At 33.7% G+C, this 27,102-nt stretch overlaps 1 protein-coding gene across 2 annotated transcripts; it reads left to right on the top strand.

Annotated features, from left to right (window-relative positions):
* Positions 1-4,860: 4,860 nt before the first annotated feature.
* On the top strand, positions 4,861-26,649 carry LOC121971356. 2 transcript variants are annotated; one of them, XM_042522586.1, is made up of 9 exons: positions 4,861-5,017; positions 21,122-23,062; positions 23,705-23,831; positions 23,900-23,985; positions 24,745-24,986; positions 25,598-25,684; positions 25,766-25,865; positions 26,149-26,349; positions 26,438-26,649. In XM_042522586.1, exons 1-8 carry the CDS (start codon positions 4,931-4,933, stop codon positions 26,335-26,337), a joined length of 2,859 nt encoding a protein of 952 aa, XP_042378520.1. In that variant the 5' UTR covers positions 4,861-4,930; the 3' UTR covers positions 26,338-26,349; positions 26,438-26,649. The 2 variants fall into 2 exon arrangements, with proteins under 2 accessions (XP_042378520.1, XP_042378521.1); XM_042522587.1 differs by lacking the exon at positions 4,861-5,017 and adding an exon at positions 20,526-20,732.
* The last annotated feature ends 453 nt before the right edge of the window (positions 26,650-27,102 follow it).

The following is a 27,102-nucleotide window of genomic DNA, read 5'->3' as shown; positions in this document are numbered from 1 at the left end:
AAAATTAATTTAATTTAATATTATACTTATCTTAGTAAAAAAAACTAAGAAAAGTATATTTTTTAACATTGTTGGCTTAAAATATTTATACAAGATTCTTTGATCATAGTGTTGTCAATTCTAAGATGTGAAATTAAAGAGAACTATATTTTTTTTATATAAAACAATCAGAGAAAATTAATGATGAGAAAATTTCATAATAATACGTCGCAGCTGAGTCTCGAACTCTAGATCACTGATTGTTTCGCTTGTGGAATTACTAATAAATCTTAGGATTATTTTTAGTGTGAATAGAAAAAAGGATATTAACATAAATTCATTTTAGGCTTCCCCAAAATTAGTTAGTAAAGGGGGAAGATTTTTAATAAAATAGTAAAATTATTTATGAATATTCATCATGAATGTTGTTCATTAATATTAAGAGCAGAATATAAATGTGTTTAATGTTGATCATTTAATTTAAAAGTCATTAATGTGGCAAAGTGTAACGACCCACCTTCCTTACTACTCTCTAAGGTGACCGTTACTTAACTACTAACTCTACTTAACCGGTATGATCGAAACCATGAGGAGTCCCTACCAAAAAATTTCGGCAGTCTCCCCTGTACTGGTGACCATAAACTGAGATACAAACATAGTATACATCAGCCACAGGTGGCTGGAACATATAACAAACTCTCACGCAGTTAAATAAGTGTCAAACACCAAAATAACTACTTATTAAACAAAACTCATCTCAGCATACAATCCAAAACAAGAATGAACTCAAATGACCTGGAATGTAAGATACAATCTCAAATATTTATTAATCACTAAAATGCGGAAACTTAATAATGTCCCAAGTCTCTCCCATAGTCCTGACATCACACACCATCCGCGTCACCTTGTCGCCTTCCTTTGCTAAATCTTTTCCTTTCCTGTATCTGTAGTAAGAGGAAATGCAATCTATAAGCAAAATGCTTAGTAAGCGCTATCTAACTCACAAAAATCTCAATATGCATGTACATATATCTATAACATGAACTAACTGAATGCTTACTGAAGACTACTCATGCTCATCTAATAGTAAAAGAATCAAACATACTGAAATGCTAAACATGTAAAGCTACTCATGCTCTTCTAATAGCAAATAAAAGTAAGCAAATCTAAATAACATGCTAGCATAAAAGAAAGCTAAACTTGCTGATTTTAAAACAAAGTGAAACTTAATTCATTTGTTCTAAACTTATTCTTTTATCTTACTTGTTTAAAACTTATCATTTAATACTTTTATACTTATGTAAAAAACTTGTTTTACTTGTTCAAAAGCTTATACTTATAATACTTAAAAATAGTAATCAACTTCTCTTGGGCCCAGATATAGTACCATCTTATGCGCGTTCCCTAATAGGTTGGGGTAGCGAGCCACCAATCCTAAAAGAGCAGACCTCAGTCTACCAGGCCAAAATCTCGGAATTGGACACCTGGATTTGTTTAACGACAACCTCGAAAGTCGGGTACTAGCCTCTTCAAAGTAAAATATCTTAATTACTTCTTCTTTAAATGTCTTGACATTTTAATAAGCACCTTGTGTGCCAAAATCCCTAAAGTCTTGACTTTGGGATATACTTAAGGCCTTCGCCTTTTTCTTTCTTTTCTTTATCTTTCTTATACTTTTCTTTAACTCAAAATACTGTTAGGGTATTTTTCCATATGCATCTATAAGTGAAATCAACTAGGTAACACACAATCATGCATATTTAAGGGAAATCTAAAGCCTTGTTCTACAATGCTATCCATAAACTATCTATTAGCAAATCTGCACTACTAAAGAAACTAAATACTTCAAGAAAATCTACACTACAATGCTTAACAAAATTCTGTACTGCAATGCTTAACAGAAATCTGCATTACAATGTTAAATAAAAAACTGCACACTAATGCTTAATAAAAATCTGCACACTAATACTTAATAAAAATCTGCACTAAAATTCTGCACTACAAGGAGATCTAAACTGCACTAAAATTCTGCACTACAAGGAGATTTCAACTGCATTAAAATTCCGCACTTCAAGGAGATCTAAACTGCACTAAAATTCTCACATGGCAATTATAAACCTAGAATTTCATATTCTAGTAACCGGCTGAGACCAAATGGAATCCTTGATATTGACACATCTAAGTACTTTAATTCTGAACATCAATTATGCCATTAAACTTATGGTCAGAAAGGAATTCTCAGTATAAAATATATATTGATCAACATATAAATCTCTTTTCTCATCTTCTAAACTAAACTTCTACTCTGAACTTACTACTTGCATATCTAAATTACTCACATACTTCTCACCTTTTAAATTCATTACATCAATTTAAATCATCTTTAGTCTTAATACATAATACTCACCAAAACAACATATTACATATGCTCATCTTCACTCTTTCATCCACACTTCTGCACTAAAGAGATTATACTACCTACTTCATCATAAAATAAACCAAAATCATTGCCGGATCAACCTCCAATTAGCCTAATAAACCAATACTTAATCCAAACCATTCTATGTTCATTGCCTAATAGCAGAACAAAGGGAAACTAAAAGCTTAAAGAAAAATCTAACTATATACTTGGAATAAAATGCAGTTCGTTGCATAGATATATATATAAACTAAAACTGAAAATCAGGAAAGGACTAAAATCCCTAGCTATTCCAGTTCTGTACAAACCAATCAAACACCTCAAGGAAAAGATGATACTGCTATCAAAGAGTTGATACATGATATACTGGAACCAGAACTTAATGGGTCTACACATTCTAAATTCTTTCCAACTAAGTAAAGCATAAAGAGAAGTTGTTGCTGTTAAACGTGATTTACTAGGACAGAACTTGGGGGATCTACTTATTCTTAATTTATTCCAACCAAGCAAAGAATAAAGGACAGAATTGCTACTGCTATCACAAGTTGACACGTGATATGAATCACTTCCAACATAAAGCATAAGGAAAGAATTTGCTACTGCTAAATGTGATTTACTAAGAAATCTGTAACTAAAATACTATACTATGAAATCAATGAATCTAAAACCCATATAACACTTATTTGCATTGTCTAGCAGTGAAAATCCAAAACCCATAAACTCCATATGAACTGATACACAGGATAGGAAATCAGAATTCAACTCACTCAATTCTGTCCAAAAATTCGAGCAAATCAAAGAACACCAAAACTCCTCAAATTCAACCCAACCACACCATCATGGTTTCAAGAAGAAAACACAAATCGAATCCACAACTCCAAATCCATTCAATGAAACATAAACAGAACCGAACAAGATCTGGCATAGTTAAAGGATCAAAACCTTATAGCCTAAAATCATGCTTCTGTAACAAGATCTTACCTAAAGATTTCTCGAACTTAACTTACCACGGAAGGAGTACCTCAAAACCGGAGGAAACAAGTAACGTTAAGAAGAACCACAGTAGGAAACCCTAAAAACCAACAATCACCACAGAAAATTCGAAAACAAAAGGGATAGGAATCCGGAACTATCCTACTGCAGGTGAGTAGCGACTTACCCTTCGTGTTCTTGGACTTACAACCGAAGAAGGAAGACTTCTAGGGTTCGGGTCTCTTCAAATCGTGGCCTCTCTTCGTGCTCACAGGTCCTTCTTGACGAGAGGAGCTCGAATCCGAGAAGAGCTCGCGGAAATCCCCTTCGGTCGGCCGCCGGAGACGAAGCTAGGGCTTCGTTTTCCTTCGCTCGGGCAGAATCGGTGCATGCACGAAGAGGAAGAAGGGAGAAAGAATTAGGTCACGGGTAATCACAAACAAGCCCTAAGTTCTCTTCTTATAACCTTAATATTCCGTTAACTACTATTGCTTATATATATTTCGCTTCCCTTCTTATTAATAACATCCGCGTGAACACTTGGTTAACCGCGCCTTGCTTAAGGCTTGGATCTGGTTAGGGTTGCGGGTTCGAGTCTCGACTGCATCCCTTCTTATTCCAATTTATTTTCTATTCATTAACTACTGCTTAAATAGATTTTGCTCCTTCTTTAGTTAGCAATGCTTGCTTGGGCTTTTGGTCAGCCGAGACAAATAAAGGTTTTGCTTAATCGGAGGTCTCCAGTTCGAACCTCGGCTTATTTTCTTTATTTTTTTGTAACTTGTTTCTTTTGTTAAAAATATCAAACGAGATCCAAAAATTGTATAAAAATACTCTAAAAATTTCTAAATATTTTTAAACATTATTAGAACTCCAAATGAGGAAATTTGGGTCGTTACACAAAAGGCGATTCGCTCGCCCTCAGCGCCCCCACTAACCCGTCCCTAGGCCAATACGGAGGAGGTAAATCACGGGTGACTACTAACCATTAGTGCAAATGGCCAAGATATGAGGGAGGTTATGTTCGGTCACGTCGATTTTTGATCCCAAGACCTCATGCGGCAACACCCCATGCCTTAACCATCACACCATCCCGAGGAGACATTTTTAAAAGTCATTAATGAGCAGAATATAAGTGTGTTTAATCTTGATACTTATTTATTTCGGTATATATTAAATAAATATAAATAAAATATTATCTCGAATGATAGACATGAGTAAGGCGAACACTTAGATTATAAAAAAACGCACTTTTAATTTATAAATATATAAATGTAAACTTTTAGAGCATTTAAATAATAAATCTTGAAATTTTAATAAGCAATCATGTAAAAAAGGAAAGTTCGGGTATCAAAAGAAACTTTCCCCATGCAAATATAAAAATCCGATTTTACCGGACTCGTTTACCCGATTCTTGTCACTGCCGATTTTATCGGATCGTTTGCCCGATCCGCTCATCTATCAAACCTTCAAAGCCTGAGCGGTTCAGTTGGCCGTTTCATTCGGCGATCAATCGGTCGCTATCTCTCTCTGCGCTGCGAACCCTCTGCGCCGGCATCGATGGAGGTCTCCGGCGGAAGCAGGAGGAGATGGAGGTGGGAGAAGCTCCCAGGACGGAGAAAGCTTCTTACCGGAGAGGAGGTCGAGGTATCTATCTATCTTTCTCTATTCGAGCCGGGAAAACCCTTGCTCATCAAATGCAACGCAAGGCATTGATTAGGTTCAGTTTTTATCTCTCTCTCTTTTGTCGCTTTTGTGTCTTCTTCTAGATTTGCTTTCCTCGTTTCTCAAATTCCCCATCCTCGATGCTCGGGTTTTGCCTTTTAGGTCTCCTGTGACGTTGTGGTCTACCCTGATCCATCGTCGGAGGATGCCACTTTGACATCGTACTCTGCCCTGCTGCCCGGATTATTTAGGGTTCATTGGGACTCACAACGCTGCGCTCCGCCATGACCTTCTCGCTCTTGTGTGTTCTTCTAGATATGCTTTCCTCGTTCCTCAAATTTCCTGATCTCCGATGCTCGGGCTTGGCCTTTTGGGATCCCCTGTGACATTGTGATCTGCCCTAATCCATCATCGGAGGATGTCACTTTGACATCGTATTCTGCCCTGCTCCTCGGATACCTTAGGGTTTATTGGGACTCACAACGCTGTCCTCCGCCTTGACCTTCTCGCTTTTGTGTCTTCTTCTAAATTTGTTTTCCTCGTTCTTCAAATTTCCCCATCTCCGATGCCAGGGCTTTGCCTTTTGGGTCTCCCGTGACATTGTGGTTTGCCCTAATCCATCATCGGAGGATCTCACTTTGACATTGGACTCTACCCTGCTCCTCGGATTCCTTAGGGTTTATGGGGACTCACAATGCCTTACCTACTTTTCCTTAATGTGCATCTAATTTAAACTGATTTTATGCATTTTGTCCTCATCCGGTTTGTGGTTTCTTGGAAGTTTAAAGGAAAAAATCGATTGTTTCGGTGTGGACAATGGTTTTCTCTTTCAGATGATAAATTTTGCTTTTTAATGAATTTTACTTTCGGTACAATAATTCTTAATTCACTTCATTATCTGATATTCAATTTTGTTCATTATTAAATCATAAAAGATATAGATTTTTTAAGCATTCATTATTTAATACGAAGGGAGGTCAGTTTATAAGAATCTCTAATTATTACACTAGAGATGTCATGTGTCCATTATTACACTAGAATCTCTAATTTTGTTCATTTATACGAAGGGTGTAAATAAATATTTTAAATATCTATTTTTGAGTGTGTTATAAACGGACCAAAGGATAGGTCTGATAACTCAGGCCCATAAGGAGGAGGAGGATTGACACTCGGGTCTCAAGTATGTGAGAGCTCGAGATCAATGCTTTGGGACTCAAGTGTGTAAGAGCTTGGATCATTTGGTGCTCGGTGCTCGGGATTCGGGTTAGGGGAGTTAGGAATGTTAGTGGGCAAGGGCTTAATTTGAAGAAGCATTTTAGCAAGGAATGACCGGTAATGAAGGCGACTGAAAATGACGAACTTTAGCCACTACATAGGGTTGAACGTTACGAGAAGATGACCATTAATGGAGGTCAGCATGCCATTACAGAAGGGATATCATAATATCATAATGAGAGTATAAAGAGGAGATTCGTAATCCAAAATGGGATATATTTTCTCTCTAAATTCCTCTCATTCCATAACATTTCTACTCTTCTCTTCACAAGACCAATACCCTTTGTCGGCCTTGGGCAGGAACTTGCTCGTTGGATTAGGAGACAACAAGGAGCGAACATTCATGGATCGTGGGCTGGGCCAAAGGATGGGTCCGACAACTCAAGCCCCAAAGGAGGAGGATATGATATTCGACACTCAGGTCTGAGTATGGGAGAGCTCAAGATCGTATGATGCTCGATGTTTGGGACTCGGATGTGTAAGAGCTTGGGTCATTTGGTGCTTGACACTCAGGATTCGGGTTCGGGGGAAATTAGGAATGTTAATGGGCGAGGGCTTAATTTGAAGAAGAAGCATTTTAGGAATGAGTGACGGTAACGAAGGTGATTGGTAACGATGAACGTTAATAGAGGGGTAAACGTTGGGACCGTTATGAGAAGATGACCATTAATGGAGGTCAGCATGCCAGATATCTTAATGAGAGTCATTACTAGGTTATAAAAAGGAGATTCGTAATCGAAAAAAGGACCACTTGACAGCGAACATTCAAATTTCACAGTAACAACCTGGTAGATGAACTAGGAGAAGGCCGTCTACTACCCTGGATTAGTCGAATGAAATTCGATCATTAAAAGTTCATGAAGTACTGGAACATTAACTTTTCATGGATTAATATAATAGTATCATATACAATTATTAGATTATTTTTACCTATCATATATTTAGAAAATTAATTTAAGAACTATATCTAGCTAATGGTAGGCATCTTTCTTCTAATATAGTTTCTTCTGAGTCGACACTCTTAATTATCCTAATTAATTAAATATATTTAAGAGTTAACTATTGTGAAGTTTAGTTAAAATAAACTATGGATTAATTTATCCAATTACAATTTTAAAACTAATGGGTAATTTTTATTATAATTAATTTAATTTAAAATTCTAAAATGGTTAAATTAAAATTAATTTGAAGATGAAATAATTAAAAGAAATATTTTATCAGGTTGTAAAACTCTAAAGGTTGAATATTTACAATTTGTTATTTGGTGAGATAAATTATGAATTAGTTTTAAATTTATTAAATATTTTAATTAATTTGATTTAAACTAATGATCCAGATTAAAATATCTTTGCAAATCATTAATTTGTGTAATTGTCATTCTCCAATGGATGCTAGTACCTTCGTGGTACGATGCGTAAAGGTCGGATAATCTTTTTGCCACTTCTACAACAAAAGTGGTATGAACTTGAATCCATTGCCTCTCCTCGATTTATTCCATTCTAAAGTGTATAAGGCTGTCCGGAGGGGCTGTTAAGGTAACATCTTAACTTTTGTTGAAATGAACTTCAATCAATACTATTTCAATGCCTATTTTCCAATTTGAAAAAATATACGTCAAAACATCCTCTTCGTAAGTGATTTAAATTTATCCTACCGATTACTCAAAATACGATTCCTTTAAAAGTTGAAATGTCTATTCTTTTATGAAGATCTTATATATGAAAATCTCATATATAATTTTATATTTCTTTTTCTTTGATTGAGAATTAACATTTCTTTAAGTGATGATTGTATTTTTTTTTATTAAGTAAAAGGTGATTATGTTCATCTAGGTGTCTCTTATAGTTTATTTTCAGATTATGTTAAAGAAGGTAAATCATGGAATCAGTTTATAGTCGACCATCAAATGACTGAGTTAGAGGGAGTTTTTTTAGGGCATGTATTTGTCGAGAATTTATCTTTGCTTCATTGTAACAAATTTATCTTTGTTTTATTGTGACAAATTTATCTTTGCTTCATTTCAATTTATCCGTCGAAATGATCTGAGCAGATAATCTCAGGCTATCAATATGGTTGGTGCTGAGTGTAGATTGCCAAATGCCGAGTTCGAGTGTAAAAGACTATAGATTCCTTGCTAGAGAGTCTCAACTGGAGAGTCCTGATTGAGGAATCTCGAGTTCAGAAACGAAGATGTTGAGACTTGCTTTCAAGTAGTTTAGGCATGCTTTCAACAATTTAGGAATGCTTTCAAGTAGTTTTCTTGAAACAAATTAACCCGCCTCTAATTGTGCTTCGAGATTTTCTCAGATAGTCTATTTTTCAAGATACAACAGTTAACCATGATAGATATCAAGTACCGGTGGTCATGACGAACTGAGAGATACTCGATTGTTATTACGAGTACACTATTGAGCAAGAGATGAACGATAAAGGAGAGCAAGGGGGAACGTAGGTGAAGAGCTTTTTTTTTGTGTGTATTCTTTTGCCTATAATCGCAGCCTCCTTATGTAGGAGCTTAAACCAATGACAACATTTAATGATTGATTAATGATTATTACTTACTGAGTTTTGAAACGCCAACGTTTCACTCGATCGTTTACCAATTCTACATTAATTTTTTATTAATACATCTGTTACACACTTAAATAATTGCCAAAATGATTCATGTGGTAAAGCATTGGTCCATTCGTTTGGAAAATTTTTTGTCGATCGGTTCGACATTCGATACGCGTAGGTCATGCTTGCACACTAGTCAACTTGGTTCAGTGTAATTTGGACTCTGAATTTGCACCCGTTGCGTACCCACGCGATAGAGACACTCTCCACATGCATTTGTTCACATTATTAATGCATGTGAATCAATATAAATAAACTAATATGTCTTAAAATTCCTAATGTGGGACTAAAGTCCCATTCACATTGAAGCTTCTTACCTCTTCCTTTCAGCTCTTTTTCATTCACATTTCTAGCAATCTTCCATATAAATGGAAATATGGTATGTGATAGTATTCAGCAATTGAATCTAGTATAGGATATGTAGGTTTTACCCTTTGATCCGTCCCTTGTGAAAATCTGTTTGTTTACTAGCTGACAGTAGACATGATGTCCTTGAACTATTCTGCTGTCTGTGTAAACATTGACATATCTCATCTTGGACTCTCTTTGATAAAACTCAGTTTTCATGAGTGTGTTCGTTCTTGTCCATTAACACGTTTGGTTTTGTGAGAAGTTCTAAGAATTATGCTTTCAAATTTCTTCAAAGCGGTCCTACTTCTATCTCACATAGGAATCTCTTAAGACTATTTAACATTACTCTATCGGATTATTAAAAAGTCGTGTGCTTTAACCTCAATCTTTCACTGATTTATTGAGTCGTTCTTCACAATGATCAACTTTGTCGATACAATTAAATTATTCTTTGAATCAAGTTCTTGTGATCTCCAGGCAGTATAGGTTGGGTTTCCTTTTCACAAACATTTCTCATCGGCGTCAAGTCCATCCCTTACGATGATCTTGCAACTAACTCTCTGTTTAATTCAATGGTTAACGGATTTGCTAGATTATCTTTTGACTTCACATAGTTAACAGTGATAATTTCTGTTGAGAGTAGTTATCTAATGTTATTACGTCTACGATGTATATGTCTACACTTAGCATTATGCAGATGATTCTGTGCCTGACCAATTGATGATTGACTATTGTAATGTATGCAAATTGCCGACATTAGTTTCGGCTATCTCGGAATATATTCTAATAATTGTCATAACATTCAGTCTTTTCACCATATTTGTCAAGAGTTACAAACTCATATTCTATCGTGGATCTGGTTATTATGGTTTGCTTAGAAGATTTTCAAGAAATGACTGCACCTACAAGAGTGAATATATATCCACTTGTAGACTTAGAATCTTTTATGTCAGATATCCAACTTCATCGTTGTATTATTCGATCACAGCAGGATATCTCGTATAGTGCAGTCTATATTCACGAGTAGATCTCAAATAACTTAGTACTCTTGTTATCCCTTCCCAGTGCTCAACATCGAGATTACTCGTATATCTATTTACTTTGTAGGTTACGTCTAGTCGTGCATAATTCATCAAGTATATCAGACTTTCAAGCACTCGAGAGTATTTTATCTGAAAGTTATTTTATTCTCGATTTTTCAATAGATATTGACTCGTGTTTATTGGCGTTCGTGTCAACGCAGTATCACATTAGTGAATTTCTTAAGAATATTATCCAATGGGAAGAACAAATTTTTCTGTTCTAAAAATTTGATTTCTAGAATTACATCAGCTAGACTTATGTCTTTTATATCAAGCCTTGAGTTCAACATGTTTTTAGTGGATTTGATTATCTTATTATTATTTTTAATGATAAGTATGTCATCTATATAAAAGTATAAGATGACGTAATCATTTTTATGTGGCTTTTATGCATATATATTTATCATATTAATTGATTTTGAATCCACATTTTTTCTTGGCATTATCAAATTTCTCATGTCACTATTTTGGTGTTTATTTCAAGCAGTATAACGACTTTATCAATCTACGAACCTTGTTTTCATGCTTAGGTCAGAAAACCCTTCAGGTTGTTTCACGTATATTTTCTTTTTTTAAATCTTTGTTTAGAAAAACTGTGTTTACATCTATTAAATATATTTCCAGATTTCATACAACAACGATAGTCAACAATACTCTAATGGAAGTTATTTTCAACATTGGAGAATACGTGTCAAATTAATCAAAACATCCTCGTTGTTGGTAACTTTTGATTACTAATCTGACCTTGTACTTATCAATTGTGCTATGTGATTTCATTTTCTTATTAAAAATCCACTTGTAACTTAGTGTTTGCTTCCCTAAGGAAGATCCACAAGTTCTCAGGTTTGACTTTGTAAAATAGTCTATCTTAGATGCAATTGTCTCTTTCTAGTAAGGTCCATCAGAAGAGTTTACTATTTCTGAGTAATTGTGTGAGTCACTTGCCAACATGAAAGTGATAAATTCATTCATAAGATTTTTCCACCCAATCTCTTTTACTTCGTTTGAGCTCAACCTCCACTACTTCTTGTGTTTCATATGTCTCGTTTAGAGGGGCTAATTTCCTCTTGTGTTTTATATGGAAACACATGCTCGAAGAATGAGGCATTTTTCGATTCTATTATTGATTTTTTGTGTATATTCGATATTTGTCACTCGTATAAAAAAAATTGATATGCACTGCTGTTATGTGCATATTCAATAAATATACAATCAACAGTTTTTGTTCATATCTTAATCTTTTTTGGATTAGGCATCAAAATTTTGACAAGACACCCCCACATTCGTAACTATTTATAGATCAGTTGTTTTCCATTTCACAACTCATAAGGACTTTTATTTATTTATTTTTGGAATATTTTATTTAAAAGGTAATTAGCTGTTAACACAACTTCATCCCATATGAACTCTAGTAGTCTAGAGCTCAACAGAAGAGTATTCATTATCTCTTTTAAAGTTTTATTCTTTCGCTTAGCAACTCTATTTTGTTGACATGTAAAAGGAACTGTTGTTTCGTGTCTGATTTCGTATTCAACACACAATTCAATGAATAGTGAAACATATTCACCGTTTCGATCACTTCGAATAACCTTAATCTTTTTATTAAGTTGATTTTCAATCTCATTCTTATATAAAATAAATTTTTCTATAACTTCATATTTACTTTTAAGAAGATAAATATAACAGTATTTTATGTTATCTTCTATAAAAGTGATAAAGTATTTATTCCTACCACGGGTCAGTGTACCTTTGAGATCATACACGTTGATATGAATTAAGCTGAGTGGTTTATTGCTTCTTTCAACATGTTGAAAGGATGACCTTGTCATTTCCGTTTCAACATAAATTTAACATTTGTGTTTTGTGTTAAGGTGAAATGTTGATATGCTTTGTATGTTAATTAATATATGCAACACATCATAATTAACATATCCTAATATACAATGTTACAAATACGAAGACTCAAGCATATAAATGGAAGAATTTATAGTTTTATTAACCTTTAGGTGTGTTTGGTTTAAGTTATCATGTATAATCTTGGTTATATGATTACCATGTAATCACATAACTAAGATTAATTTTTTTACATTTATTTATTTATTTATTTTTATTTATTTTTATTTTTTAATGTTTTTTAAATTTTGTAAACATTTTTAATTATTTTTTTATTTTTTTTACGTTTTATTATTTTTTTAATGTCTTTTCTCTTTTTAAAGTTTTTTGATTTTTTTGATTTTTATGTTTTTCATATTTTTCTCTTATTGAAGGATATTTTTGATAAAAATAATTCGTTAATCCCGGAAATAAGAAAAATCTTAATTTTATGAGATTTTCCGATTTCGGATTGTATGTCCTTTTTTGTTGACGTGTCGGACATAAAATATTACTCGGGAATTATTGATTACCTAAATCAAACAGGATTTTCGTTGATAACTTTGAATGGATAATTAAGATTCTCAAGGATAACCTCTAACCAAACGTACCCTAAGCGTAGTTGCTACTATACTGAGCTTAAACAGCTCATCAGTTACATAACTTTTTTCTAAAAATATTTCATTCTGTCCATGTTCTTTTTGTGTTTTTTATTGTTTTACGTTTTTTTGATTATAAGATGATTTAATGATTTATATCTCTTCGTATAATCTAAAAATGAATTGAAAGACGTTTGAGATGAGTGTAATCATATTTTACTATAATTGATAAGCTTTGTGATAGTTGATATTCGGGTGACAAATTTACCGGATTAGTAAGCTTTGTGAGACACTGCAATGGGCAATCAAAGGCACAATCCTTATTTATAGCAGTAATATCTCGTACAAGGATTTTTTTTTTTTTGGAAATTTTATTAATTCAATACTATTATTAACTTATAATAATTTTATAAGTATTATAATTAATTTCCTATTTATTATTAAAATAGAAAAATACTAATTAATAAATGATAAATTATTTTTTAATAAAATTGTTCTATTCTCAAATATTTTTAAATTGATTTTTTATTATCAAAGTGTCCATTTAAAATTATCTTCAATTATTATTCTTTTAACAAGCTTGCATTTAAATACTCTCTGAAAGTCTGTTACCAAGTGCTCAAAGTGCCAAGGACTTTTGAGGGTTTGGGTAAAGGTTAAAGGCTGCAACTCAAATTCTCGATAACTCTTGGATGAGTGCCTAGTCGCTTATCATATTGACTCTTGTATAAGGTTGGTTATAGTGGATTTTGAGTGTGACACATCAAACATATAACAAGTTAGAGAGTATGAGTAGGGTCGTTCAATCGCCGCTAACCATAATTGATATAATAAATTAATTAATTTAAAAATATTTTTTAAAAAAGTGTATGAATATTAATTTTTTGAAAATGTAGAATAATAGTATTTAATTCAATACATTCAAAATCATAAAGTAAAAATATTATTTAAGTTGTGTTCTTTGATTCTTCTTAAAATTAATCTTAGTAATTATTATATTGTTATCAAAATTTTCAATGACTTCTTATTTAATGTAAATGATTATAGAATTTGTTAAAAATTATTTTTAATTTGTTATGAAAGGCTATTTTAACAAGTTTTATAGTTGAAAATACTCGTTTTGTTGTTGTAGAAATGAGAAGAGTTAAAACAAAATGCATCAATGAGCCAATTAAATAAATAAGATTCAATATATAAGTAAATTATATAATTATAAAATACAAACTATAATAAATGAGAAAAAATTACCTGCCACTCAAATTGTAGATTAAATTTTTCTTTACATAACTAAATGAATTTTTCTTTAACATAACTAGAAGAACAAATCCTTCTTTCCAAGTATGAAATAAACTTTTAGTAGTTGAAACATAATTTATTTCATTTAAAATATTTAGAGATTTCTCTTGAAATGCTTGACAAAATAGATTTGTTACCCTTATTATGTTTTTGTACCAGGTGTAATATGAATATGAAATCAAAAGAATTTATTACAATCAACAAATCACTAGCTTCACCATCGAGTTAGAGCTGTAGCTTTGAGTGCTATGGATGGATTGACGAGAGGAATGGAAATAATTGATACGGGAACTCCTCTAAGCATTCCAGTCGGCGGAGCTACACTCGGACGAATTTTCAACGTTCTTGGGGAACCTGTTGATAATTTAGGTCCTGTAGATACTAGCACAACATCTCCTATTCATAGACCCGCACCCGCCTTTATAGAGTTGGATACAAAAGCCGAATACACTAGCTACACCTAACATGTGAAATGGGTGCGTAAGAATGTTGTGTTCTGCCTGGAATACAATCATGAAGTTGAAAGTACCAGATATTCCTAAAGGCATACCGTCAGAAAAACTTCCTTGACCAATATGATAGATCAAGAAAACAACAGCAGCTGCTGCAACAGGAGCTGAATATGCAACAGTAATCCAAGGACGCATACCCAAACGGAAACTTAGTTCCCACTCACGACCCATGGATTTGATTCACACTCCATGTTCTGAGAAGGATTTCCCATCTGGAAAGAGGAAAAAAAAACGGAGTCTTTCTCTAAAGAAATGCATTGAGAAAGGGCAGATGTATAGAACCTTTCAACGAGATAGTGCTCTTTTCAATCTCTCAAAATGGAATCTTTTCCAAATATATATGCCATGGTTCCTTACTTCGACAGGGTGGAAATATCTAAATTTCACCACCCTTTTAGAGATTTTTTCAGAACCATTGCCGATACTAAGGATACTAAGTAGCAGGCACAAATTTGTATCATGAGATTTATGGGCACTATCTAATAGTAGGAAGTATAACAAAAGAAATCCGTTCTATATACATTCGAACTACTTTTGGTCATATTTCTTTTTATAGAGAATTAGAAGAAGCCATACAGGGTTTTTGTTGAGCCTACTCATACGCTATCTAATCTAATTTCTTAGATTAGGTGATGTTTGTGCCTAGTGCCTAGGGTAATTCAGGTCTCCCAAATTTCACTGGTATTCTAATTTCTGAATTTCTTTGTGAATCAAGATTGAGGAAAGGAAATGTTAGAAGAGCCATCGTCCACCATGTTTTATAATATGGTAATCACAGCTACACCTGTCAATCATGTTACAAATTGATTCAAAATTAGAACTCCAATGAATTTTTCAGGTCGTAGTACATTTTTAATTTGATTACATTCTCTATCGGTATCACGTTCACTAGTAGTTACTATATGCGCGACTTAATTCTTTGAGTAGGATGTAACTCATCAATATGTTTAGAGATGTGTTAATAAGATTACAAATGAAATTAAATTTTTAAAAGAATAACTAAATAGATTCCTCTTTTTCAAACCTTGCACTTAATACTAGTTGGAGTCGATGAGTGAACAATGTACATTATATGCACACGAACAATCTTTTAAGAAAAAACCTGTAATCCATTTCAAAAGCCACATATATTACTAGCACCATTATATCTTTGTCGTCGCATGTTGTGGATATGTAAATCATAATGGCCAAGAGTATCAGATATTTATTTTTTAAGTATTACAACAGTTGTATCAGTACAATGTACATGTGCAATGATAAAGAATCGCTCTCATAAAAAACCATCAATATCCACAAATCTAAATTTGCTCCTTGTTAAATATATCTCTTGCTTCATCAATTAAAATGTAAAATTTTGCATTCTCGATTTTTTACGAACCTTAGTTCTCACTTGGTTGATAAGAATATTCAAGACATCTTTTTGAATATCTAGTGAATATACTTTGCAATTTGGGGTGTTTTCTCTAAGACTACATCCCTAATGCTTTCATTCATTTTTCTTATAAATTTTATCATCTCGATCAAATTTTTATGATTATTAGAAGATAGAGATTATCATGCCCTCTAAATGCATATGCTTGCAAAGTGAGGTATCAAATGTTTTCAATAGTTGTTGTAAGCCATAATCAATTTTTTTTTTTTTTTTTTTTTTTTTGAAGATTGTGTATTCACCACTTTGTTAATACATGACAAGGCATATTTATTAAATTATCAAGATATTGCGCTATATTGTTATATGATGAAGTATTGCATCTAAAAATGTACAACTCTCTTCATCATTAACTCACTTTCAATATTTGAATCAAATCATCGTAAATACAGGATTGTCATATGCTTATGTTTAAACAAGAAGCATGGAAAGTCTAATAACTTTGTAATCATTGATTTTAACTTTCTAATTTGGTTGGTGGCTCGTCTAATTTTATTTTTTTTGATTAATCGAATATTTCTATATTGGAGAACGTAATGTCATATTAGATTCAAGTTCTGAATTGACATCGACATTAATTTTAGGAGATTTGTTAGGTTGTTGATCTTTGCAATTTGAGATATTAATATTGGATGAATAATGAGTTGATAATTTTTTTTCTCTATCCCATAATTTTTTTTTATTAAAGTGAATAAATACAAAAATTAGTAATTTTAAAAATTCTCAATAAAAATTTATTTTTAAAATTTCACAATTATTCATGAAAATTAATACCTCTTGCAGAACTGACGGTTGTCAAGAACCATTGAATTCAATATTGTCATGAAAACACTCGTATAAGTAAACAACATACCTCTCAATTTGACTCTTGCTTTTTTCCTTTGGTGAAGAAAGGAAGAAGGCGGCTCTGACTTTTTGCATCTCTTGAACAGAGGATAAATAGCGCTTGCAATGAACCCTAGGCGAATCTCTAATTCAAATTCAAGAATGATAGGGTGACGTGCCCCTAGGGAGAGAAACTAGGGATACCGGCGTCTCAACGGCTAGCAAGATGGGAGAATATGGATAAGAACTAACATAAAGGTCGGGTGATCCATCTAAAGGGAAGATGATTACTCGGGGTGGAAGGAGTGATATTTATGGTTTGGGATGAATAGAGGAAGAGGAAGGCACGGGCTGAGGTTGTGTGTGTGTGTTGAAAACAGGGGGAGGGGGAGGGGGAGGGGGAGGGGGAGGAAGGGGAAGTGAATTACGTGATTTTAAAAATTTAGAATACGTTTGATTTGTTTGCATTTTCATTTTATTTTCTAGAAAATTATATTTTCTCATTTTCAAAAAATAATTTTTTCGTGTTTTTTGTTTTCTTAGAAAATGATTTTTTTTTTCCTGAAAATGAACATGAAAAATGTAAACTAAACGTATTTTTCATTTTCTCATAAAATGAAAAATATAGAACCATATGGAAAATGCAAACCAAATGTCCTCTTACATTTTTTGATTTTTAAACGCGAGTATGCATCGGAGTAAAATAAAGTAGAAATTGAAAAATATAAGTATACGAGGAGTTACTTGATTTGAATCTTTCAGCGATTCCTACTCCAAGACCTATGATTTCTCGGACCGTATCGATAGGTAATTCACTAAAATTTTTTTATGAAACTGTCGAAAGAGAGATTCGAGTATAATAATGAACCAAGGACAAATGTAACAATTTACACTTTTCTTTATGCAATAATTAAGTACTTAAAAAAAATTCGTTATCCAACATTTGAAGATTATCTGATCGAGCTCAGTGTTAGATAACGTTTCAATAGTAGTAGAGTGTAGCAGCATCGCGGCACAACTGGAGGACGAAATCAGAGTAGCCAGAAACTTGAAAGGTCACATATTGAAGTTATGAATAAATGCTGGCCCAAATTGCTCTTATGGACCATTGAGGGCACTTCCAAGGCCAATGAGGACGTCTTTAATTGTGAATTTTATCTCGAAGATTTTGGTCTTGATAAACTCTGCTTACTATGATTTCTATCTGCGCTAGGGCATCTTCAAGCACTTTGAGACGCCTCTAATGAGCCTTCGAGGCGTCTCTAGGGCGCCTCAGCTCCACGAAACCTTATTTGTCACTCTTATTTTTTTGAGGGTGCCTCCAGCTTGTTTAGAGCACTTCTAAGCGTTGTTTCGAGGTGCCTCCAGTTAGCTCAGAGGTGCCTCAGACACTGTTATTTGAAATTATTTTTTTGCTCATTTTATTTTGCAAAATGTGTTAATATAAAAATAAAGTATAACATGCAAAATAAAGTCAACACCATAATAATATAATTTTTTTTTTACTGGATCTTGTCTTACTGAGATCAGGATTTAGTCACTGTCTTAGTCTAGATTTCTAAAATGAACCTAAACTGGACATGCATCTAAAATTCCTAATTGAGACTTATCCTTACTGAAACACTCTTCTTTAGTACTTACTTTATTTATCAGGCAGAATTGCTCGGCTCTACTTTGACCCACCAGATCTTCTCGTCAATTGTCAGATCCACAGACCCAACTAGACTTTGACAAGGTGTAAGGTTCTGCAAACCCAGCCGAATTTCTCATCAAATATTATGTCACTCCTTGACTTATCTATCAGGTCCAATAAATTTAGTTGGATTTTAGTCTAGTGTTAGATCAGTTAAGTCTTGTACATTTAGTAGAAATGTTAATTACAACATATTTAATTTAAATTAATTTATTATTTATTAAAATTTAAATTTAATCATTGATGTCAATGGTATAAATATATACAAGTAGACTCATAATACCATCTTTGTTATGCATGTGAGGAAAGCGACTCAGGTCTGTGTTGGACGATTTTAGTGAGATGCCCAGTGCAAATGAATAGGTGCAGGCCGTGCGGCGAGTTAGGATGAACTCCATTGAGTTGGTGTGGATTTTTTTTGCAGAAACACTAGATGATTGTTGAGTAGGCTTGGGACTTGCGTCGGAGTTCTTGAGGGTGTGGATCACATTTATAAAAGGCTAGATCGAGCCCTAGCCTTACCCTCATGGTAAATCCAAAAGAATTGAAGAACTCAATTGCCTTATTGAACAAGCGTAGATTTCATAAAGTCAGTTTACAACCATCCAATGGTGCGTTTGATTGAGAATTATTCTTGATAATCTTAGTTATCCATCCCAGCTTATCAATTAAAATTCTATTTGATATAGGTAATCGATGATTTTCGAATAATGTTCCATGCCCGACACATCAACAAAAGGGACATGTAACTAGGAATCGGAAAATTTCAGAAAATTGAGATTTTTCTTGATTCCGGAATTAATGAATTTTTTTTTATCTAAAATAACCTCGGATTAGAGGAAAATGTGACAAAAAAGAAAACATAAAAAAAAAATAAACTTAAAAAAATTTAAAAAACGTAAAAAAATAAAAAATTGTAAAAAACTTAAAAAATAGAAAAAACATAAAAAAATTGAAAAATTAAAAAATAGAAAAAACACAAAAAAAAAAAAGAAAAAACACAGAAAAATAGAATTTTTTTTTTAAAAAAGTAAAAAAATAAAAACATAAAAAAAAACAAAAAATAATAAAAAACGTTAAAAAACATAAAAAAATTTTAATATATCAAATAACCACGCAGTTCATATATAACTAAAATAATCAACTCTCGCAAGGCACGATAAAACGATCCATAGAATAGCATGTACAAGTTCTAAATTCTTTTAACAATTTGACGAAAACAGTCTTAATAAATTTTTGGCAAATCCCTAGATTTCTCCCATAGTCCTGGCATCACACATCATCGAACACCTTCTTGTCGTCTTCCTTTGCTATATCCTTTCCTTTTTAAAAATAAAAAATAATAAAAAATGTTAAAAAACATAAAAAATAAAAAATAGAAAAAATGTTAAAAAACTTTAAAAAATAAAAAAAATTAAAAAACGTAAAAAATAAAAAAAAGAAAAAAAACATAAAAAAATTAAAAATTAAAAAAGTAAAAAAATCTTAAAAAAATAAAAAGCATAAAAAAAACAAAATAAAAAATTATATAAAAATAAAAAAAACGTGAAAAAGGAAAAGTAAAAAAACGTAAAGTTTAAATAATAATAATAATATTATTATTATTAGAAATTCTATGAAAAACATAATAATCAATATTGTAATTAGAATATTTCTCCGATAGATTTATTAAAAAGGCACTAAATATATTTTTCTAAACTTAGATCTTAAAATTTTAGTAAGCATTGTCGTAAAAAAGGAAAGCTCGGGTGGCAAAAGCAAAATTTCCCATAAAAATATAAGATGGTAACAAATCAGAATAATTCTACGGGCGATCCGATTTTATCGGATCCAATTCGATGGGTTACCCGAAGGTTTATCGGACCTGTCACGAAATTCACAAAACGGACACGTACCGTTTTGGACTTGTAACCCACGTGGTGAATTTCTATTCGATGGATTGTTTATGGCATTAACACTAACCTTCGTTCCTTCCCGAAGCGGCGGGTCACCGCCGTCTCGCCCGAGTTTTCACTCGCCGATCGCCCGTCGCTCGCCGCCCGCTGGAAATTTTCACCTCTGCACCGGCATCGATGGAGGTCTTCGGCGGGAGGAGGTGGGACAAACCCTACGGAAGGAAAAAGCTGCTTCCCGGAGAGGAGGTCGAGGTATCTCTCTCTCGAATCTTGATTCAAGCCGGAAAAACCCTCTCCGATCAATGTAATAATGTAATGTAGGCATCGATTAGGGTTTCAGTTTATTTTTACCCTTATCTTTCTCAGAAAAACGCTCAGCAAAACTTTATCTTTAGACAGATTTGCCACTTCTATTCTTCCTTGTACGCTTTAAACGACACAATCGCTATAGTTCTATACAATTTGATCGTACACGAATCATGAGAAAAAGAACCAAAAGAAAAGTCAGAAGCTATCTCAATGGCATATCTTAGGAGGAAAATTTAGCATTCTCTAAGTCGATTTTAGTTTTGATTAGATGTTTCTGAATATCTCTTTTTAAAAAAAGGTATTTGATTGTTGCTTATTTGTTACTGCTATAGGTGTTATCTCTGGAGAATGGGCTTGTAGGTTCTTGGCACACAGGGACTGTTATCGCTTGCGAGGAACTCTCCCGACTCATTGAGTTCAAATATTTCGTGACCGAAGAGGAAAATACAAATCTTCAAGAGACTGTCACTGTGTCACCTGTTATAGAAGGCCAGGCTGCAAGAAACCCAGTGAACTATCGAGGCCGGATAAGGCCCTTGCCTCCTTATTGCGATCTCAAGATTTCTGTGTTGAGGTTCGGGCTTTGTGTAGATGCATGGATAGATGAAGCTTGGTGGGAAGGTGTAGTGTTTGATCATCAAGAAGGTTCTGAAGTTAGGCTGATATTCTTCCCGGACCAGGGAGATCAACAGATGGTGACAGTCGATCACCTACGTCTTACCCAAGATTGGCGCGAACCATCTGGCAACTGGGAATCTCGTGGTGAGTGGTTGTTGCTTAAAGTTCTTCAACCGTTTGAAGGGGGAGGTGTGCTTCCAGTCTCAGTAAGACAAATCTGGTATGATTTGAGTACTCTGGATGCCTTTAGTGAAAGGATTGGACTCTGGATGTTGGGATCTGAGTCAGTATGGGACCATCTAGTGACTGGGTTAATCCAAGATTTACTGTTAGTCGTTCATGGATTATTAGATGTTCCTTATGACAATGCTGATGGTCCAGTGTCTACTGGAACTACAAAGAAGCAAAGAAAGAAAAAGGTCAAAGGTACAAGAAGCACAAATTGCCAAGGCCCTTTCAAGCCTTTACTTGCTGGAGCTGGGTCCCCTCCAGAGGAGGCACTCGACATGCAAAATCTTCTTGTGTGTTCATCTTCAAATAAGAGGAAACGAACAATATCGTCTACCTATTTTGAGTCTGATAATAACAAAGACGCAAAAATATCTAATGATAGGTGTCTAACCTACTCCAAACTGGCTGATGATTCACATGAGCTTGACTCTGACATAACGAAGCTTCATTCTGCTGAGTTCTGTGAAGATGAGCAACAGTCAGATAATTCTGTTTCAGGTAAAGAAAATTTGAAGTTAAATGTTTCAGTAAGTGTGCCTACCTGTAAGGATGTAGAACCTGAGTACCACCCTGATGCTATTGTAAATTACAAGCGATACATTGAATCATCCCGAGTTAAAGGCTGTCAGAGAACTGCCAACCATGATATTGGGATACTGGAACTAAATGCTTGGAAACACCTCTTGTACATGGGTTGGAATTTTGGTGAAAGAAGAAGAAGATCTAGATATTCTTCTCCTGATGGTGAGGTCTTTTATTCTCTTTATACAGCTTGCCAGGCTTACCTGTGTAAAAAAGAAAATTTGTGGAAAATCGATGCAGTTTATTTAACAGATTCAAATGATAGCCAAACTTCTTCTTTATCAAAAGATCTTTCATGCTATCAGAACTTGAAGAAAAGAAAGAGATATCTCACCGGCAAAGCTGATGAACCAGACACTGGTATGTTTCCATCTGATCAAAAGTCAAGTAAAAGTCACCAACAGAAATGTCTCAGAGAACAGGAGGAAGGAACAGCTTTATCACTTCTAATTGACAATCACATTGTATCAGATAGGCAGAAGGTCCACTACATTTGTGAATGGGATGGTGAGGTCAAGAAGGAGGGCTATATTACCCGCACTGGAATTAAATGCAAATGTTGTAAAGAGCTGTATACTGTTGTTGGATTTGAGATTCATTCTAGCAGCAACAAATGCAAACCTGGTGCCAGAACATTTTTGCTTGATGGTATGTCTTTGCTACAGTGCAAATCTCAGCTGGTGTATGGTAAAGACCCTATAAAGTTCTCCCATCCAAGGTTGAAGCACGATTCAACTGACAGCCAAAGCGATGATACATGTTCTTTATGTCATGGAGGTGGTACTCTAATTCTATGTGATGCCTGCCCATCAACATTCCATGTTAGCTGTATTGGATTAGAGGTACGTTCTCAGCTTCTCTGTTGTTTAAATAGATTTTGCTATTTGCTAAATTTTTCGGAGTTGAATTATTTCAAGTCATTTTGTTGATCAACAAATAGTTGCATTCAAATAAGTTCCTTGTACCTATTTAGTTATCATTGCTATCCAGACTACACAAATCACAAATGGTTAAATTGATGCAAAATTATAATTTTCAGTTTGGTGCTAAAGAATTTTTGTCTAGTAACAAGATTACAAATAGTTCTAATTGGCAGCAGACATGCTTGAGTATCCCGATATCTTCTCCCAATAATCTTTTCCCATATAATTTAGCAAGTGTATTTCAGCAGCCTGAGATGCTAGATAAAGCGAAGTAAGGATAGTTATTTTATGAACAATTATGCTTATCTTAAGTATCATATGATGCTTATGGCAAGGTCTTTCATTCAACCTAAAATAAGGGACACCTTGATGTTTTCACTGAAATCCTTATTGTACTGATGATGGCCAACCATTATTGTCCTTTTCACCTGTTATAATTTTTTTTTTTTGAGAAACTAGCAACGTTAGTAACATTTTGGTTCGGTTTATCTCCTACATGATCCTAAACTAACATATTACTTTTGTTTCCTAATTGCTTTTTTTTTTTTGTGTTTAATAAAGGAGGTGCCAGAGGGCAAGTGGTTTTGTTCGTGTTGCCTATGTTGCATATGTGGCTCAAGTGAATTTAATTCTGCAGAAATAATTACACAGAAGACCATCTTATACTGTGATCAATGTCAATCTGAATGTAAGATTCTTAATAAAACTTCCACTCTAACAATTGGTTCCTTATGATTAACTTTTTGTTTCCTCCAGATCATGTTGGGTGCTTGACAAATCAAGGAATTTCAGTAAGTGATTGTGCTACTGGGAACTGGTTTTGCAGCTCAAAGTGTTCACAGGTTGTTTTTCTACTCTTTCTTTCTCTCATTTTTTATGTGTATGCATATGAGCATGTTTTATTGACTTAATGCTATTCAGCTATTAGCATGCTAAATTTAGTGGTATTAAAGAGAGTAGGAAACAAAAAGGAGAGGATAAAAGCCCACCTCTTGGTTCCACATCACCAAACGAGGATCCTTATAATGTGTTTAAACCATGGTTTGAAATTTCATACCGTGCCCGATGAAATAGTTTAAATACATTATTTTGGTAAATTACCGAAACTCAGTATCACTCCATGCATACAATCTTTCCTTCCTATACTTCATTGCTTTCTTCCTTCAACATCCAATTTGTCACCGACACCATACATCAAAATGTCATCACAATACCAAAACATTATTGATCAAGTCAAAGATTAAAATTCCTGGTTTGAGATTTTGAACTTTGATTTAAACATTAAGATATTCTCCACCTAGGTGTTGTGGCATTTGGGTTGAATTGGGCTCTTTATTAGTTTTTAAAGATGCAATTTCGCACCTCTAATGGCATTTGGTCTGCGAGAGGCATGCTAAAGAGTTCAGGAAGTTAGAATGAGGGGGGAAACTCCACTTCATAATACCACATCACCGTATTCTTCATGTTCTCTGATTTATACCGTTCCATCATGTATACTCCTGATTTACTTGCTCCTCTAGAAACCATTTGGTATACTTTTGGTTGGAAAATGTGCATCCCATTTCCGTAATTGAAAATCCTGATGTGTGCTTTATGTGCAGATATTTCTTCATCTTCGCAATCTGGTTGGGAAGCCAAATCTGACAACAAAACGAGCATTAACATGGACAATTCTGCATTTTGAAAGAGAGAATGTTGCGCTTGAAAATTGTGATTTCGAAACTTTTCCTGGATATTGGAGCAAGCTCCATGCTGCATACAAGTTATTGCATGAATGTTTTACTACGATGATTGAACCTCGTACCCAGAGTGATCTTCTATATGATATTATTATGAATAAAGAGTAAGTTCATTTTGTTCTGCAAGTTAGTTGTTATTATATTCTTCTATACATTCTTTACTGGTTGCATGCTGTTTATTGGGCTTTGCTTCTCGATCTTTGTTTTGTTAGTAGAACAATTAGATGGAATGGTCATGCTCAAATGGTTTAGTTTAAGGAACCAAACATCCTTTTTTACCTATTTGGATGCTTTAAGCTTGTTCCAACATACCAACTTTCTTTGTTTTCCTACAGAGTCCACTTCTTCTTCAGCTTGTCCTAGTGTTCACCTTGCTAGGATGTCTAAGTGAGATGTTCGCAAACACCAAATTTGCAGGAGTTAAATGCCATTTCGCCTTGATAAGTTAGGGTTTCTCACTGAAACTATATTTAACGTTCATCATGAATTCATGATGACCGGTGGATTGGCCTTAAACAATCAAATCTCATGCTATAAAATTCTGATTTTTGACAGCTATGAACTGTAGAAAGCTTTAAATGATACTGTCATACTGACCTCTGATCAATTCACAGAATACAATTGGGTGTTTCATTTTCCATACAATTTTTCTTGAGGAATTCCTGTCTTGAAGCTCTCTGAGTGCATTGAATAATTTGTTTTTCTCAAATTGCAGATCTGAACTGAGAAGACTAAACTTTTGGGGATTCTATACGATAATTCTGGAGAACGGAGATGACCTTGTCTCTGTGGCTACATTCAGGTAACACTTGCTTTACTATGAAACAATGATTTATCCCTGTCCTTTTCAGGCTTAACAGCCTTGATACATGCTTTAATCCAGGGTTCACACTGAAAAGGTTGCCGAATTGCCTTTTGTCGGTACCACCGAGAAATATCGTCGGCAAGGAATGTGCCACATTCTTGTGGAAGAAATTGAAAAGGTAATTGCAGATTTGCTATTCAGATCCCATAGGAAATTATATCGAACTCTAAATAACAAAAATATTAGAAACATGACTTAAACCACATGTGGAACTCATTAACAAAATGCAAATGTTCGAACTGAGTTAGCGAGGGTTCACAATTGTTTACAACGAAATTGTTTCAGCGTCAAATCCATATGGTAAAGATAACTGACTCGACAATAAATTTGGAGTGGATTTAAATTTGAAGTATGTGTAGTGCTTTGCTTGCTCATGGATTTGTTTGCAACTTCTTGTGCAGTTACTTTCCGACATGGGGGTCGAAAGGCTGTGCCTTCCTGCGGTGCTGAGTCTCGTCGATACATGGACGACGTCCTTTGGGTTCTCGAAAATGACTGACTGCGAGAGACTACAACATCTGCTCGACTACAGCCTTCTCACTTTTCCAGGGACCACTATGTGCCAGAAGATCCTCAGAGCCACTCCATAAGTCTACCTCAAGGTAACACAAAAAAAGAGTTTCATGTAGCTCTCTTTTAGCTCTTTCACCTTCACTATAACTTAAAAGAAGTTTCTTTGTTTCACTGCAGGAACAAGCCACGTGGCAGCTGCTGGAATAATCCTCTTTATGATTATTATTATTATTATTATTTTTTGATAATCTAGATGTATGAGCTTTGCTCGATTAATTTTGTAGGTAGATGACCGTCTCTTGGTTCGCTTACTGATAAATCCTTTTTAGCTTGTATGCTTATATGTTGGGAATTTTAATAATAGTTAATAATTTCTTATTATTTTCTAATTTGTAATATTGTTTTTCTTTTCACATATATTATTGAAAAAGTTGCTTTTATGGGCACTGAATCATTTTCTGAAATCCTAATATTCATTTATAAAATTGAAGCATTTTTTTTAAATAGACCATTTAATAATTCTAAAAGCAAATTAAAACTACTAAATTTCAATAATTATAATTTCTTTAATATTGATGAATGTTTGGAAATCTACATTTCCTTTTTTTTTTAAAAAAAAAATAATAATAAATGAATAAAATTAAATATAAGATATTGAAGTGAATTAAAGATCATTGTATAAGCTTTAACTATTATAAGTAATAAATAAAATAATTAGTATTTTATTAATAATTTATATTCCAATTAACTTTATTTTTCGTAAAAGCAATTTAATTGTGAACAATTCAACTAAATTAATATGACAACTTGTTTCAAATGTATATTAACATTCGTCGAAGGAA

The sequence above is a fragment of the Zingiber officinale genome, chromosome 4A, assembly GCF_018446385.1.
Source record: "Zingiber officinale cultivar Zhangliang chromosome 4A, Zo_v1.1, whole genome shotgun sequence".
NCBI lineage: Eukaryota > Viridiplantae > Streptophyta > Magnoliopsida > Zingiberales > Zingiberaceae > Zingiber > Zingiber officinale.
This window is presented reverse-complemented; position numbering and strand designations above follow the sequence as displayed.